The 17,905-nt window shown below is 35.6% G+C and overlaps 1 protein-coding gene across 1 annotated transcript in view; it reads right to left on the reverse strand.

Annotated features, from left to right (window-relative positions):
- The window catches only part of LOC139138075 (interleukin-12 receptor subunit beta-2-like), a 277,102-nt gene that overhangs the window by 244,937 nt on the left and 14,260 nt on the right, over nt 1-17,905 (reverse strand). Inside the window, exons 2-12 of the mRNA XM_070706299.1 lie at nt 12,601-12,746; nt 9,705-9,962; nt 8,996-9,137; nt 8,184-8,377; nt 7,589-7,758; nt 5,122-5,272; nt 4,408-4,493; nt 3,474-3,597; nt 2,734-2,832; nt 2,276-2,411; nt 916-1,061 (exon numbers count right to left, since the gene is read on the reverse strand). Of these exons, the coding sequence (XP_070562400.1) occupies nt 916-1,061; nt 2,276-2,411; nt 2,734-2,832; nt 3,474-3,597; nt 4,408-4,493; nt 5,122-5,272; nt 7,589-7,758; nt 8,184-8,377; nt 8,996-9,137; nt 9,705-9,962; nt 12,601-12,676 (1,582 nt within the window). The 5' untranslated portion in view covers nt 12,677-12,746. The remainder of the gene's footprint in view (nt 1-915; nt 1,062-2,275; nt 2,412-2,733; nt 2,833-3,473; nt 3,598-4,407; nt 4,494-5,121; nt 5,273-7,588; nt 7,759-8,183; nt 8,378-8,995; nt 9,138-9,704; nt 9,963-12,600; nt 12,747-17,905) is intronic.

Below are 17,905 nucleotides of genomic sequence, written 5' to 3' on the forward strand. Positions count from 1 at the left end.
TGAAACGCAGGTTCTGAAATGACTCGCGGTGACCAGAAACGATCTTTTTGGGGCCTAATGGACAACAGTGATACTCAAAAGTTTAGTGATCTTTTGAAAACTTGTTTCATTCTCAGAGTTGTATGAAAATTTTGATAGTCGTCATGACAAATACCACGACCTTCTCAGCACGTTTAGACTAGACATACTGTAGCAGTGCTAAAAATAGACCATTGGCTTTCAGTAGCGAGGGCGCATATTGCCCATGATTGATACATTATGATCAAAATGCAATGAAAATGCGTTTTCGTTGACCATCACTTCCAGTGGCTGTCATTCAAGTACGTCATTCTAGGTATTTGACATTGCACGCCAAGTACTGACTGAATTTTTATGTCCTGGTCTTTGGTAGTCCGTGTGGGCTACCATTTCATGGATTTTGGTAGGCCCAGGGAAAAGTTGGTAGTCTGTGGACGCTGGAGTACAGCTAATTTCGAGCCGTGGAGTGAAATTTTCACTCAATTTTTTTTTAATTAAAAAATCTCCTGCTGCTCAATCCATGGGTAAAACAGCAAACAATCTCCATTAAACATTTAACAATTGAATTCTTGCTAAAAGTAAATGCCTTAAAATGTACTACCATGTGGCCTGTACAGTACAAGAGATGCTTTATTCTGACCTCAGTCAAGTCACAGTCTCGTGTAAGTCTACATTCAGCGGTTTCTCATGGCATGTGACCAAATTCACCAAAAACCACAAAGGCTGCACTGCACATTAAATGAAATCACCTTTTCAACTCATAATCATTTCCATCTCTGCAAACAAATTATCCCTGTATGTTACACTCATATATTCCTTACATGTAATTCACGACATGTAAAAAATAATTGAAAAGTTGTTATTTAATAGCAAAGAAACACTTTCTAATAAACAAACCTCCTTCCTTGGTATATTGAAAGACTGCCTGTGAGAAACCTCCACCACCAACTGCCGTGTACGCCTGAACATAGAACTCATAAAAAACATACTCTTCCAGACCTTCAACTTCATACAGTAGCTCTTGTGTTGAACCATCTAAACTCCTACACAGAGAATAGAGATAGGCCAAAATAGTTCGCATCATTATGTACTAAGCATTTGTACAGCATTCCTCAACATGAAAAAACAGCATTTACAACGAAAAAACAGGATGGTTGAACAGTCTCATATACATAACGTTTATTTTATTGTACGTAGCATACAAGTTTTTGTAGATAACATTGTAGATAAAGAGAACCACCTCATTTATGTGTCTGGATAGAACACTCAAGGGACTGGTAAATTACTTGTCGTGTTGATAATAGAGACCGAAGTTAATTAGGACAGCACTCTGGCACTCTGGCTAACCATAAGACGTACTGATGCCAAGCTGTTTTTATAGACACACAAGAATAAACAGTGGAGTGGAGTGTCACTTAGACGTCTGTCAAGTTTTACTTCTTAGAAAATGCATGCCCTTCAACTCAATACATGAAAGCCAATATGTTGTGTGGTATCCATGGATCGGTGTTTCATTGAAAGTCTTTTTATTTAAACTTGCATATGACAGAATAAAAACCAGCATTCAAAAGACATTTCTATCTGACATGTGGTAATCGCTGCTTCATTCAATCCTCTCCGAGTCTCACTATGTATCCATGTGTTCTCGCAAAAAATCCTAATCAGCATTTGTCTGCATTCATAGTATCATGTTTCGTCTACCTGGAGTGTTGACATAGACCGACATCAAACTGTTTAGATATCATCAACATGATAAGTATTTCGGCACCTCCGTATCCAAACACTCAAATGAGTCGGTTCTTTTTATCTACAATGTTATCTACAGAACTTGTGCGGGATGTACAAAAAAGTAAACGTAATGAATATGAGACTGTTCATCCATCTCGTTTTTTGTAGTAACTAATCTTGATACCTTGTTGAAGTTCTGCTGCTGTAGGTTTATTTCAAGAAATCACTTTTTAAGTAGTTCCAGTAAATAATCAAGATTTCAGTATATAATGAGAGTATATGTACAGTATCTAAATGAATACTTTTATACAGAACTGAGATTTCAGTATATAACCAGAATATATGTACTTGAATGAATTTATGTCTATATACAGAACTTGTACAAGGTATGCAGAACACGAATACATGATCATGTAAAAATTTTATATTCTGCATGCATCAGTCTACATATGAGTTCAATACAATGTATTTTTGAAGACTGTTTCAGTGTTTGAAACGAGTTAAAAGATATTAACTGCTGATAACTTACAATTCTGAGCTGCTACTTCTCCAGTAAATCTTATACTCTGTGATAGACCCGCGTGGATATTCAGGAGGCTTCCATCTTACCAGTATACTATTTTTGTCTATGGCGACAGCACTGACTTGGAGTGGTTCACTTGGCGCTGAAATCAAATCAAATACGACAAATCAAGGCACGCGTTTTTTCATTTCTGTCAATATGCATATACCCAACATTTTAAACTTATCTTTATGGTATATGCATATATGCATATCGCCTAACTCAAACCATTAAATGATTTATGGATATTTGTTCATTCGTCATCACACTGGCAAAGAGAAATACACTCAGAAATAGTTTGTGAAATCTAAACTCAAAGTCATCAGAGGAAGATTTCAATAACAGCAGTCAAACAGTTAATGTGAGGCAGAGGCCCGGCCATTGCAAATCTTTGCAGGCAAAAATCAATACACACAAAGTCTCACCTTGTGCGAGATCTAAAATAGTAAGAGAATTTGGTGGTGATGAGCCTGCACTGTTGAATGTTACGACCTTAATGTTGTACGATGCATACTTCTGCAGTCCTAAAATGCAAAAAGGAGGACAAATTATAGGTCTCTTGCATTTTGAAAATCCCCATGTTGATAAATCACTTCCTGATTATAGTTTTTGGCGTATCCAGATTAATAATCGAAACCTTGGCTGAAAATTTTAAAATCAAACCTGTAAGTTGGAACAAATTCAAAATTTGATATTCGATTAATGTGATTATACAAAATAAGGGACACAGTAATGCAACAGAACAATCTGTGGAAAGAAGATGGCATACTGAGAGTACATTTTATACAGTCAGAAAATCTGTGTATTACGAACACTGTACCATACCTATGCTTAATGCAGCTCACAATATCCAAAGCTCCCATAAATGTAAATAAATTTTTACAGCGCTTTTGTTCTGATTATTGACAACACTTTATAGAGTAATTCCAAGACATTACACTACACCCTGTATCTTGATTGTCAACACACACAGTTATGCAATATGTGATTTAGAGTGCGCCCTCTAGTGTTTTGTGCATCAGTTTTGGAATTTGGGGGAAACAAAAGAAACACAAATCTGACAGCATTCTCCCTAACATAGTCGGTGTACTAGATCAGGTATTAGCATTCATTATACAGTACATGTAATGATGTATTTTGATAAAGATGAAAAGAGTAGTTTTACCTTGTAATACCTGAGACGTGGCGTTTGCTGATGCATTCACCGATATCTTGAAATTTTCACCTTCTTTACTCATTGTAATGGTATATCCTAGCACTTCACCCTTCATTTCTCTAACACCAAGTGGCTATGATAAAGTGACCATATATTCAAAAATGTCAATGATGGCTGGCTTCAAGGAGCAATATGTTAATACAAGGCTGTGTGGGAAGTATTGGCAATCTTCATGGTGGATCTGATTTCGTATTCACATGGAATAGCCTAACATGTGCCAGTACTTGTAAAATGTATAACATTGCAAATTCACTTTTGTTTGTATTCAAACCTGAGTAAATACCTGTTTCCTGTAGAGAAAATCAAGAAAGCTGGCATGAACCTAGTGATTTTCAGAAATGACACCTGAACATAAGCATATGAGTATGTACTCAAGGTACTTCATGTCTCAATATTGAAAGTCTAAAACTTTTGCTCAAACTTTCCATAAGGAAACATTCCTTTTTGAAATCAAGAATAAAACTGGGTTATTGTGCAAATTTTGTCGTCAGAGAAACAAATGACCTTTCATTTGACTATATTTGAAATTCAAAATGGCCACTATCCCTGTTATTCTTATGATGGAAAATAAAAATTTTCATTTTCAAAAATGAAAATGAAAATGAAAATGAAAATTTGTCTCACTCCAAGAGCTTTAAAATGAGCCCTATGAAGTGGTAGTTCAGAAAATAATTGTAAAAATTCGAGAGTCCAAATATCTGTTCCCAAGGTGTAGAAATTCTACCTTACAGGTCGCATCTTTTTTCTTACATTTTCTGACATACTAGTACAATAATGCATGTATCTATAGACATTTTACTGATTATATGTATGGATATGCCTTTGTAAACAGGGCACAGGAAACAGCCACATGTCCTTCATCTCAAATGGTAGTTACATGTACCTTCCAATATACTGTAACATCTCTCTTGCTAGATTCATCTGGGTTGTCCACATCTTCATAGATGATTTCCAAGTGAGATATGGGTGCTGATACAGGAAAGAAAAAACAGATACATATAGACATACTTATTGATTATCAATATGTAAGGTACTTTCTTACAGTAATATGCAGAGCAGATGCTACACCTGAATAATTGTGCACACTGTGACAGACCACATAATACAATGCTTGTAATATTATGGGTGGAAAAACTGCTGCAAGCAAATGTCTGTCACGCTGTATACACTATTTGTGATACTTATCTGGCATGAAATATTGTGAAAGGTGATGGGTGGGTGACAATTGTCACTGTTTGTGACAGTGTGTGTAGAAAACATTCACCACTTGTGAAGCAAGGATATGATCGGCTACTGATATAAGTATATGGATAATTACCCGAAACACATCAGTAGTCATTCTCCACACAGACATTGTAGCATAGCGTAGATGATTGTAACCTAGGCAGAGAGTCTCTGACTCGTTGACTGCGTGCAAAGTGTGGCTATTGGTAAGACTCCCTAGCTATACACCTGTAGCTTATAATTATCCATGCCATGCTGCAATTTCTGTGCGGAGACTGATCAATACTGTTATCTAATTCTGTGTGACTCTAGAAACTACTAACGGATTTTACAAATGCCTTTCTTCAAGTATGGTAAAGACATTATTGCTCACCTTGTTCAAGAGTCCTCACGACAACAATATCTGACCAATCACTCCAGTATTTTGTCTGTCCTGTGAGACCAGCAGACAGCTGAATGCTGTAATTGGTATACCCTTCAAGTTGGCACACTCTTTTTGTTTTGTCATATTCTTGTGATATATGCTGTTGTTCGGAAAGAAGAGGAAATATCCACTGAATGACCAATCGTACAATGTCAACATCAGTATAACAAGAAATGTTGTTATACATAAATGTACATTTCAATTAACATATCGGAACTGCACTGCTATGGACTGTTATTAAGGTGAAGGTACTACGAATTACGTCAAAATGAGGTTGTGGTGTCATTTTCTTGAAACTTTGCACAAATATTTTTGGAAGTTGTGCAAGTGCAAAAATGAAATAAAAAATTGGGGTCACCCCGCTCTTTCCATGGAAACGGACGTTAAAATGGCGTCATTAGAAAAAAATAAAAATGATATAATTCACTTAAACTAAAGAAAGCGATTATAAAACGCTTAGTAAATGAATTACTTTTAATAAATTCGAAGAATTAAGATCCATATGTATCGAATGTATAGTTTTCATGATGTTTGTCAAGAAATTTTAACATAACTATCGAAATTATATCACCACATAATTTTCGAACTTTCTTCCTGTCGCTTTGAATGGTGTTATTTTGACCAAACTTGGCGAATAAAATCCTGGCATAATACCATTTAATTTACACTTTTAATAAAAGGGTGTCACCGTGCTACTTTTTACAATATCTCCAGGTGAATGGGTAATATGCGCCATGTAAATGGGAGAGAAAAGTTAATTTTCGCTCATATTGAATAAAAACCAGCTTCCTAGGGGGTCAAAATATGACAAGGTTATAGGTCACATGTATTTCTAAGAGACTGGGTCAAAAAATTAGGTAAAAGGGCAATTTCAACAATGACAGGTGATATTAAATACATGCGCTACAAAATAACCCATTTGCGGCAGGCTGGAGTTAAATCTGCGCAGAAACGTTCTAAAGCGTGTGCGCGTCCGAATTCGTCGCCCTTTACCTTAAAGAGGCACTCCCACTTGGTAACATTTTTAAAACATATTTTTAATGCCAACGGTCGATATTTGACGTGGCGACTGCGCACGGATCGCGAGATATCGATAAAAACATGTCCTTCAAAAAGTTAAAGTTTGAATTCCGGTGGCCCACCTGAATTCAGCTTCCGAACATAGAAAGTTCGGCACTGGGGCCATTGTCAACTAAGCTATGGAGTACGAGTCTACGCTGACGCTGCAGTACGCCAAAGCAGTACCACTCGCGTCGGTGAGCGGTAGAAAGCCGAGTCCTTACTGACTCGGCAAAAAAACGAAAAACAAAGTTTGCTGATTCCACCAGAATTCGCATAGGTGACTAGCACTGATAGGTGCTGTTGATACATACTATGCATAGTGGCAGCCGCGTTGTATGCGCGCATACCACACGCAGCGGCCGCTATGTATCGAACCACGCGTAACTGTGTGGCAGACGACAAAATGTAGTCATCAGAGGCAACTAATATTTTACACGTAAAAACTGATATCTATGTGGTATTGTTTAAAAATTTAATACAACTGATTGAGAATAATGAAAATGACAAAAACTAAGGAGAAGTTTTAAAAAGAATCACCAGAGGTAAAGGCATTGATAATGATGTATATCATGAATATAAAGTCATCGCAGTAGGAGGTAAATTAATTGCATCATTCGAACGTTTTTTGACTCCTTAGAATATCGTCAATCAGCACAACAACACACTTTCGGGGGATTTCGGGTCATAACCAGAAACGATCGTAAAACTTTGGATGTGAAAAATACGCTCGGGAAATGACATGTTTTTATCGATATCTTGCGATCCGCGCAGAGTCGCCACGTGAAATATCGACCATTGGCATTAAAAAAATGTGTTTTAAAAATGTTACCAAGTGGGAGTGCCTCTTTAAGGTAGAATGTGCCTCGGGGACAGATATTTGGACTCTCAAACTTTTTCAATTCTTTTGTGATATACCACTTGTGGGGGTTCATGTTAGAGCTCTTGGTGTAAGACAACTTTTCACTGGCTTAGTTTTTTGAGATTCGAACATTTTATTTTTCTCCATAGAGTTAACACAGAGATGGCGGCCATTTTGAATTTTAAATATCGGTAAATCTTGAGTTATTTGCTTCGCTAGAACCAAAATTTGCATGCTGACCCCAGATTTCTATTCTTGATTTTGAAAGAGAATGGTTTAAAGATTCCTTAAGGAAAGTTTGAGCAAAAGTTTCAGTCTTTCACTTTCAAGGCGCATACTACTTTAATTCCTATTGTCAAACACAAAAAATCATGGTATCGCTACGTAGTTCATAGTGGACTGAATCCTCTTGTTGAGTTGTACCAATGCCATTATTACTATTAGATGGTATACATTGTCATACTTGTCAAGTATTTACCAGGTGTACGTACTTACATTTCCCCATTTAGCTGCATCCCACTCTGACTTATATCGCAGTCTATACTGCAGAGAGAATGAGTCAAAATATTTTGGATGCTCCCATCCACAGGGATCGTCCCAGCTAACAGCAACACATTCTCCACTCTCAGCAATAGCTTTGGTGTTACTTGGAGCAAATGGTACAGCTGTAGATAGAGTTGTGCATACTATTTACTCTCATTTCATGGACAGATAAAGAAATTCACACACGCAAATGATGAATTTCCAGTGAACGTATCAAATGAATGGACATTAGGGCAGACAGATGTGATGTACATATTTGTATAAGCCATATGCTACATTATACCTGTGATGTTACTTGTACTGCTATCAGTGTGCAAAGTATGCAAAATGACACATATGCCACTGACTAAGGAGTATTCCATTTATATTCCAGAAAACTTCACTCACTATGTACACTAACATGTATGTAGGGCTGCCATAGAGCCATTTCAAAAAAATTCTAACAATAGGGAATGTAGACTACAAATAGATAGGCTGAATTGAAAAGCTGAACACTGTGTACATGCAATCTACACAGAAGATTCCTAATTAAGGTCTGCCACTGTACCTTCTGCTTCTGGATTGAAGTGGATCCAAGTTGCAGCAGTGCCCAGTGCATTTTCTACAATAACTGTGAAGTTGTGCCTGCTGCCGTAGTGGTGATCATAACCATAAATAAAGCAGGAATGGGTGTAACTATGGAGATCAGGGCATTTCACAGAGGTGCCGGAGTCTGGACAGGCAGTCCAATCAAATCCAGGACTGAAAAGACATAATTATACAGCTTTAGTGAAGATACTTTGAATATACTAGTTACTCTTTTCTTACAGTGGTCAGCTGTTCAGAAAGAACTATTTATAATCTACATTCTTAACAATCATGGGATTTCTTGAAACCACTTTATTATGCAAGTTACATAAAAATATAATGCAACTCTTCTTGTGTTTTTTTTTCTAATCTGGTAATTATGCCTTTGAGTTAAATTACGTGATTACTTTTTCAATCGACAGTCACATTGTCCTTTTCAATTTATAAGCATTGGCATGTATGTTTGCACCAATTTTGCCAAAATTTTATGTGCCAGGAATGGCACTTAATATAAAATACAACAAAACTGTTTACACATACCGGTATGTCTTGAGTGTGTGGTATTTTGGGATTTTTTGAATTTGATTTTGACAGTGTAGAATGGTGGTTTTGTGTCCTGAATTTTTGATAATGAGATGTTTCTCTTTACTGTTTTCTCAAATGCAATTGAAAATAACAGCAGTGACGTGTCATCTCATTACAATATGCACACATAAAGATAAAGATACACTTTCTGAACAAACAAAAAACACAATCCAAAGATCTTGCACAATTTTTAATCTGACAGCTTACTAGGATGGTTCCGCATAAAATGCCTTGTACATCAAAGTACTTGTGGTTAGAATATTAGTTGTGCCACCATCGTCCCATGTGCACAGTATGTCCACTGCGTTAAATGAGAAACATTTGAAACTGCTTACAGGATGTGGCTTTCCTGCAGGAAGAAGAAAGTAAATAGACATGTACTAGCTGGTATATCTATACAGTGGCTAAAATAAAGAACAATGACATTTTACATTATGATGACATTTTATTTTATTTCGTTTTGGAACAAAGTTATGACCCTTATGTACTTGTCAAGGCTTCACTGGTAACATTTACTAGGTATAAACTTATGATCATTGATTTAATTTTAAGACTCTTGAATTAAAATTAGAAAATACCACAACTCTGTATCTTATCAGTATGTGTCCGCATAAACGTTTTTCAGGTTTTCATCCTTTGAGTGGTGTAAATTTTACCACCAAAATTTTAGTGCAACATTTTTCTGTAACATTTTAAATAATTTTAGACCAAACAGACACTACATTTCATTGAATACAGATTTTCATCAAAATGTTGGCAAAAATCTGAAACAATTTGACTAGGGTACATTTTACAAATACAACAAAAATGACTTTGGTGCTCAAAGAGTTAACTGTTACTGTACTTATAAAGTACTAGCCTGACATTATTGGACCTTAGCATACCTTACCATAATATACTGTAGGATACCACTTACCTCCAACCTGTATCTGAACTGTTGCAATCTCTCTAAGCAATGCTTCCAGTAAAGCACAGGAATAATTTCCAGCATTGCTAAAATTTGAATATGGAATGACCAGTTGGGACAAATCTGCCGAGATTAGAGTGTATTGCTTTTCAGGAATGGGATTGGAATTGAAAAACCACTGAACTGACTGCGCTGAGTGAGAAACAGTGGTGCAGTTGATTACAATGGTGTCTCCTACTTCAAATGTTGTTTTTTCCGATACAATATCTGAAACAAGAAAGAAATTTACAGAGATCAATAAGACTCTAGAGGTGGGCATAAGTCTGCCATATTTTGGATGCAGAACAGCTGAAGTGTATTATTCCATATTTAAAAATAACATGTTTAAAGCTATTGAAATAAGTTATTTACTGCAAAATGACAATTCAAGCAGATTTTAATCTAAAATACTGTCGTGTGGTATCTGGTATTTATGTGGAAATCACATTGAAGCCATTTTATCGTTAAATTATATACCTTATATAAGCAAGTTTATTAAACAGATTCGATAATGATTATGATTAACAGACAATGCAAAAAAAATAATGGCCAAAATGCAAACTATAATAAACACACTGTGGTGATTTACTGGTGTCTGTCAATGAATTGACACGGTGTCATAAGAAACTTTGGGGACGTTCACTTTGTAAAATGCAAATACAACGACCCAGCAAAAGGACAATATTTTTGCTTGCACTCTGCCACCCTAAAAAATACCGAGCCAATACAGGATTAACCATTCAATGCTTCTTTGATAGTGACCAATGAATCCCCCATGCCCCTTTGTGCTATAAAAGTGCTTTATTAGTCCCAACGGACACCGTCCGGCGGGACTTATAGGTTTGGTCATGTCCGTGCGAGCGTCCGTGCATGCTCGAGTGCGTCCGTTCACGCCGATATCTCAGAGATGCCTGGAGCGATTTCATTCAAACTTGGTACAAGGATTACTTCATATGTCATTCATATGCACATTGATTTGTTTTGCGATACAATCCAATATGGCCGCCAGGCGGCCATTTTATTAGAATTGTTTCATGTACAGAGCCATAGCTCAGACTTTGTTTCAACCTATTTTATTCAAAGTTGGTACAAGGACATTGACCAATGTCATAGATATGCACATCAATTTTTTTTCTGATACGGCTGCCGTGCAACCATTTTTTTGCGATTTATTCATGTACAGAATAATAACTCTGAAGGCATATCTCAACCAATTTTATTCAAAGTTGGTACAAGGACATTGACCTATGTCATACATATGCACGTCAATTTGTTTCACGATGCGATCCAATATGGCCGCCGGGTAGGCATTTTTTTACGATTTTTTCATGTCCTGAACCATAACTCAGACATATATCGAATGAATTTATTCAAAGTTGGTACAAGGACATTGACCTATGTCATACATATGCACGTCAATTTGTTTCACGATACGATCCAATATGGCCGTCGGGCGGCCATTTTATTACGATATTTTCATGTACAGAACCATAACTCAGACATGTTTCAACCTATTTTATTCAAAGTTGGTACAAGGACATTGACCAATGTCATATGCACGCCAATTTGTTTGGTGATATGATACAATATGGCTGCCGTGCGGCCATTTCGTTACGATTTTCATGTACAGAGTCATAACTCAGGCATACCTCAACCGACTTTATTCGAAGTTGGTACAAGGACATTGACCTATGTCATAGATATGCACATAGATATGTTTTGTGATACGATCCAATATGGCCGCCGTGTAGGCATGTCCGGAACCATAACTCAGACATATATCAAATGAATTTATTCAAAGTTGGTACAAGGACATTGACTTATTGTATGTCGATTTGTTTCATGAAATGGTCCAATATGGCCACATAGTGGCAAATTTGTATGGTTTTTCATGTTGAGAGCCATAACTCTGGCAAGTCTCAACTGATTTTATTCAAAGTTGGTACATTGGCATTGACTTATGTCATATATATACGTGCTGATTTTTTAAATAGTAAGATAAAATATCACTGCGTGGCGGCGATTTTGTTACGATTTTCTCATGTACAGAGCCATAGCTCAGACATATTTCAACCAGTATCATTCAAAGTTGATAAAAGGACATTGACCTATTTCATACATATGCTCGTCAATTTGTTTCACGTCATATAGCAGTATCATGGCAATTATTGAAGTTTCATAATTAGGCTGATATGTCAAGAAATACTGCATCAAATTTTATTAAACTTTGTACAGATGTTAAGCTACATTGCTTTAACAGTGAAAAAGACATTTATCAGTGTCATTTTAATTAATTTGTAATGGCATATGTAATGAACTTTCCTAATTAGAGTGGTATATCCACAAATACAACGTCAAATTTGATGAAACTTGATACAGATGTTTATCTCATAGTGTTGTAAATACTGCATCAAACTTTATGAAATATGGTACCGGTGGTAATCTGTTAGTTTTAGGATAGTATGCAAAAATGTTTTGCAACATCCTGTCGATTAATTCCTAGTTGACTCACTTAATGACCTTTAGGATGGTAGCCTACATTGGTTTTATGTTTTCATCACCATGGAACTCATTCTTGGCCATTGAGCGCCATCTGTATCAAAGTACTTTTATCACAGACCTAATTAATGTAGAGGACTCTATCCTCCCTGAGGACTTGTAATCAAAGTACCCATTGACAAGTGGGGACTGTGTCATCAACGATGACTTGTTTTGGAAGCATCAACAAATACACAACTACAATTTGACTATGAGTGAACTGAAGTGCCAGTAAGTATAGTGTGCAATTCTTAAACTACACTTATTGTACCAATGGTAAACTACTATCCAACTACTTGCATTTGTGATACATGTGGTTCATACTTACCAAGGCTTGCCTCTGCTAATACAATAGCATAAAGGATTATCAAGGATGTGCTGGTAGATAGAGTACAGGTAGCCATGACCGGGATTGTACGAGATAATCCTTGAAATGCTCTATGGTCTCACATTACCAAAGGTTGTTTACAGAGACTGTAGCGGTGTAAGGAAAGATAGCAAAGAGTGAGAGTGAGTTCAACGAGCACAGTTTCCAGATTCTTTGAATCATTTTCATTACATGCCCATATATAGAGTATGTCACTCAGTAAAATTTAAATCATTGCCTTTAATTACTATTAAAGAATTCTTACAGGTTGAAAAACAAACAATAAGGTCAATAACGACACTGACTTCCCGGAAAAACAAAGATCAAGAACACTAAAACAACCCCATATGAAAGTTCCATGAAAACTATCTAAGCTATGATGCACTGTGGCTCAACAGTTACCTCAGGTTGTCGCATACACATATAAGCTAAGCAATACTTAGCCAAACAGAAATTTTGGTACGATTAAGTTTGCACATATTCAAGAAAAGCATTATTTCTTTTGCTGTGATTGAAGTGTGTTTCAAGGTCATATGAAAGCACTGGATAGCAGTGCTTTGCATCACCTCAAGATAGATTAGTAAAAGTTTTAGGCACATATACTGATTCATTTAGGTATCTGCATCGTATGATACCATAGATTTAATACTGGAAACCGTAAACAATTTATTATGATCAGCCCACGTCAATTTGGTAGAATACAAATTCCCTGTACTTTACCAGAACAAAAAAAGTCAAAATTAAAGAAACTTCAGCAATGTCCACTTAGAGTGTAAATATGCACACACAAAGTACTTTTTGGACAAAATATGTTCTTTCCGAGAATTAATTATACATTTTTTCAAAATTCCAGATAATCCCTTCATGGAAAAGCAGTGTGTCAATCTGACTTCCTGAAAACTTGCAGCACCCCTCGTAACATGTCAAAACAAAGACGACAATCTTTGATTAAATATCGCTCATAAGTGTCATTACAAAATCAGTAATGCTTGATGCTGTCATTTTCTCTTAGCCTTGGAGACCCCGCTGAGGCATTAACCTATTTGTAGAGGAGGCAACATGTACCCAATACTGAAAAAAAAATTGCCTTTCATATTTGCCTTTATGCATTACACATCCATTAGGGGTTGGATTATTAAATTTATGATGTATATCAATGATATTTATCATCAGTACATTAATGGAAAATATCCATTACTTCATGATATTTCCTTTATTTTTGTAACCAATTACAAAGTACATGTACAGTTTTTTCATATTCCTCACTGTAATTTATGTTAAGTGGAAATGTAATTCATCGCAATACACAATGTTATCTTGGACAAGTGAATTCTAGTCCAGATTAAAATCAACGGTCAACAGTAACATTTGACATATTACACATACACAGTAACTTAATGGACTAGTTTTAAAATAATCGCAATCATACCAATCCATAATCCAATAACAGAATTCGTAAGACAATAGTTGTAAACATAGACACAAAACAATACTACAGGCATTTAACTACAGGCATTTCAGAATGATGAGGTGAGTCGAACAAGAAACTGCATTTTATGAACAGGGAAAATACACAGGAATTGGAAAATCTTAGCATAATTGTCTCAACAACTAACGTGAACAAATTATGTAATGTACATGTAAGAGTTAATAATGTAATCACAGACTCCCTACATATGAAATATTGCAATTAGCATGGTCATCATTTTTACAGGGAACCGAGGGCTATACATTTCATGAAAGGGAGTTTTCAAAGGTCTGATTGAAACTTAAATCACCGCCATAGCAACATGAATATATGAGTCAGTGACTTCTCTAGAAAACCTTTTTTATATACTAAAGATTTCAATTGGAGGATCATTAGTATTAGGCTGTACGAGTCCACGTCAGGACCACCTCCTACTGAATGCGTGACTGAGATTGAAGTGAGATGGAAAAAGAATAGAACAATAATAGGAAATACACGCAGTGAGTCACGTAGTGCTGTTGGCACCACACAGTCGAGCCTATTAAACAGTCATCTTCCTTCACTATAAAGTTCCCTAATGTAATGTACAGAAAGAGAAGTTCAGTCAATTATCAGTGAGACAATTTTCAACTCTTTGCAATGAGTAAAGGATGTACATCTGATGTTTATGATGAACCAACATATAGTTTTGTAAGGTTTACTCACAGTTATTACATGTTCTTAGCAAAGATTTGTATCCAATTTCAGCTTTGCAGAACCCTTCTGTATCAATTCTCCAGAAATGTGGCTATAAATTATGTAATACACAGTACTTAGAACACATAACGTTCAATGAACCTTTACCAGTACAGTGAATCATTAATATTGACTTAACACCAGCCAACATTATTTCCTGTATTTAAAGGGAAAATAGCTGTAACTGTTGATAATATTTTCATTGATCTTATTCTCTATGATAATTACATTTTCATATTGTTATTCTTACTAATTTACAGGTAAATGTGTATTGTAATACACAGCATTCGGGTTGCCAACACAACACATAGCATAAAGTATACAATGTCATTATTGACGAATGAATTCTGTTCCAGAATAAAAATCAGATATAAAGAATAATGTTAGACATTACAAACATACGGATTAAATCATACTTTGCGTGGTAATATATTATTGGCCTCAAAATCGAAATAGTTAAACTTTTGCTCAAACTTCCCTTACGGAAACTTTAAACCACTTATTTTAGAATTTGAAAATAGAAATCAGGGCAAAACCTGAAAAAACTTTATAGTACTGGAGAAACACATTACTCATTACTAAGAAAATATTCTTTTTCAAACTGAACATGGCGATGTCTTTTCAGCTAAATTGAAAACCTGCTTGTTGCGATGAAAATCCAAAACCTCTAAAAAAGCATGCAGCTAAATCAAAGTGTCTTACAGTTACAGTAATCTCTTGAAAAACGTGTTCAAGTAACCAAAGTGGATGTACATTATAAATAACAGTTAGGAAAGAATGCATATGATGATCGGTGACAAAACACCAAAACAAACCATGCAAGCGGTACAGTAGGAAACAAACAAGACATTCAAATGAAGAAGTTGATAACCACACAGATAACCAGAAAGTTTGAGTTACCTTAATAACCCTGCAGAACTGCAATCTTCTTTTAAACTTTGATGAATGAAAGAAAGTTGACAGATTCTATCATTGGTACGTTATCAATTTTAATGGCCGCTTACGTGGACAATACATCAAATAACTTTATCATTGTCTGATTACACTGAGAGTAGCTGATCAGCTGCGATCGCATTGACGCCTGCGATCTACATGCATTGATGCATGGGACATGATCAGGAATAATAAGTCTCTGCATATCCAGTGTTACGTGACATATGCACAGGGCATTCATCATGCCTGTATCATTAATTTGTTGTCAGACCTGATGTATGTACATCCTTATGAAGAAAATAATACAGTGTCATATTGCAGGATTCAGAATGTAATCTAATATACATGTACTGGGGGTATGCAATGTAATTAATGATCTGGTAGGTGCAGGTCTTTCCAATTAAAATCCGATGTAGAGATGGGTCAGTCTTTAATGCATTCATGTTTAGGTCTTTATTTCTATGGTCCTCTCCTCTATACTGCTAAAATAACGACGACAACACGATTGCTTAAATGACAAACCCATTTTTCAGCGGATTTTAATCAGATTGAGTCTTCCTTGTTTATTACAATGGAGGAAACGGTGTTTAAAGTGACACAATAACAGTCTTCACTTGAACAAGCATTTGTATCTGCCGCCCTCTGGGGTTCAAAATTTGTTGAGCTGCATTTCCACTGTTGACAAAGTTATGTAAGTATGTATATAGTTACAAGGTTTTCGTTTGCTTATTTGCATATGTCGATTGCTCCCACTTTACCCTTGTGTCAGGTGTCATGCTGACAACGTACCTGAATTACTAAATGCAATGCCAAATGATTGAGGTCCTTGCAGCAATGAAACCGACCAGCACGCGAATCATCAGGCTACCAAAACATCTGCCATAGCAACAATAATGATAATGACAGGTATTTCACAGCTGGCTTCTTTATCTCTAGGCGACAAAGCCAACCAAAAGCATTGCCACCAAGTTTCTCATTACTCTGAATCCAATGTTATTTGAGGATATGTACTGTGTTGGCATAAACTTTGCATCAAATTTTCCCGTTTTATTTTTTTTTAAGGTAGTTCCTTATTGAAATCAGATATCCATGCACAGTTACATCCCGCTAGTATGTTTACACTGGTAATACTACAAACTTGTATGTTTATGTGTTACATATGTGCCTAAAGGATTTTTTCTTCCTAGAATTGCCCCTGTGCTTTCCTTCAAGAAGTATGATTAATTTAGTATTTTGAGCATTAAACTGTAACAATTTTTGATATGGAATTTTATGTAATCGGAACTAGAGGAAAATATATCTTTGGAAAATCAGAAATATTACTGTTACTAGCTGGCAAACAAGTAAATATTGAACCAGACAAAGAACAACTGACACTACAGATTTCAAATAATTTAATGCTAAAAATATAATAATGAATTTTTAAAATTCATATGAAATGAGAATTTTTTCAAAAATTAGCATAGGCAAATTTAAGCATCTTTTGAAAAAATCTGAATAAGGTTAAGCATCTCTAACTTAATTTAAAAGCAAACTAACAAGTACTTTCCAGCTTTTACCAAAGCTGAGGAAAGATGCCTGTAAAAACACTGTCCTGGACATTTTAATGGTTTTAAAATGAAGGTTGATAGATTATCTCCTGGACACTATGAACCATATTTAAAAAGTTTTAAGACAGATGGTCTTAGAGGAAACTTTTGAGGAATTAAAGAAACACTTTAGAAAAATTACAAGAAAATTTTATTCTGTCTCCCTTATATCTTGCATAAACACAACCTTCCATCTCCAGATGTATTGCGCTTTAAGAATGATGTCTACATACTCTGTGACTTTCTTCCATATTGTCACTGGTATTCTTTGGGTAGTTCAAATGAATTATTCTAGGTAAAATCAATTGAGAGTGAAAATTAAAACTTAAAACATATCAATAATCTTAATAAAAATCATGTTAATGACACTGTCACTCCCAAATAGTAACAATACAAGATTAAAATGTGTGAAAATGATTAAAATTCTAGAATCCAAGATTTGCTGGTCCCATACATGTCTTACACACATTGCAGATTTATCAAAATCTGTTAATATCTAGCCCATTTCATCACTAGGGACTTGCATTAAAAATTTCATAAT

The sequence above is a fragment of the Ptychodera flava genome, chromosome 8 (genome assembly GCF_041260155.1).
Source record: "Ptychodera flava strain L36383 chromosome 8, AS_Pfla_20210202, whole genome shotgun sequence".
NCBI lineage: Eukaryota > Metazoa > Hemichordata > Enteropneusta > Ptychoderidae > Ptychodera > Ptychodera flava.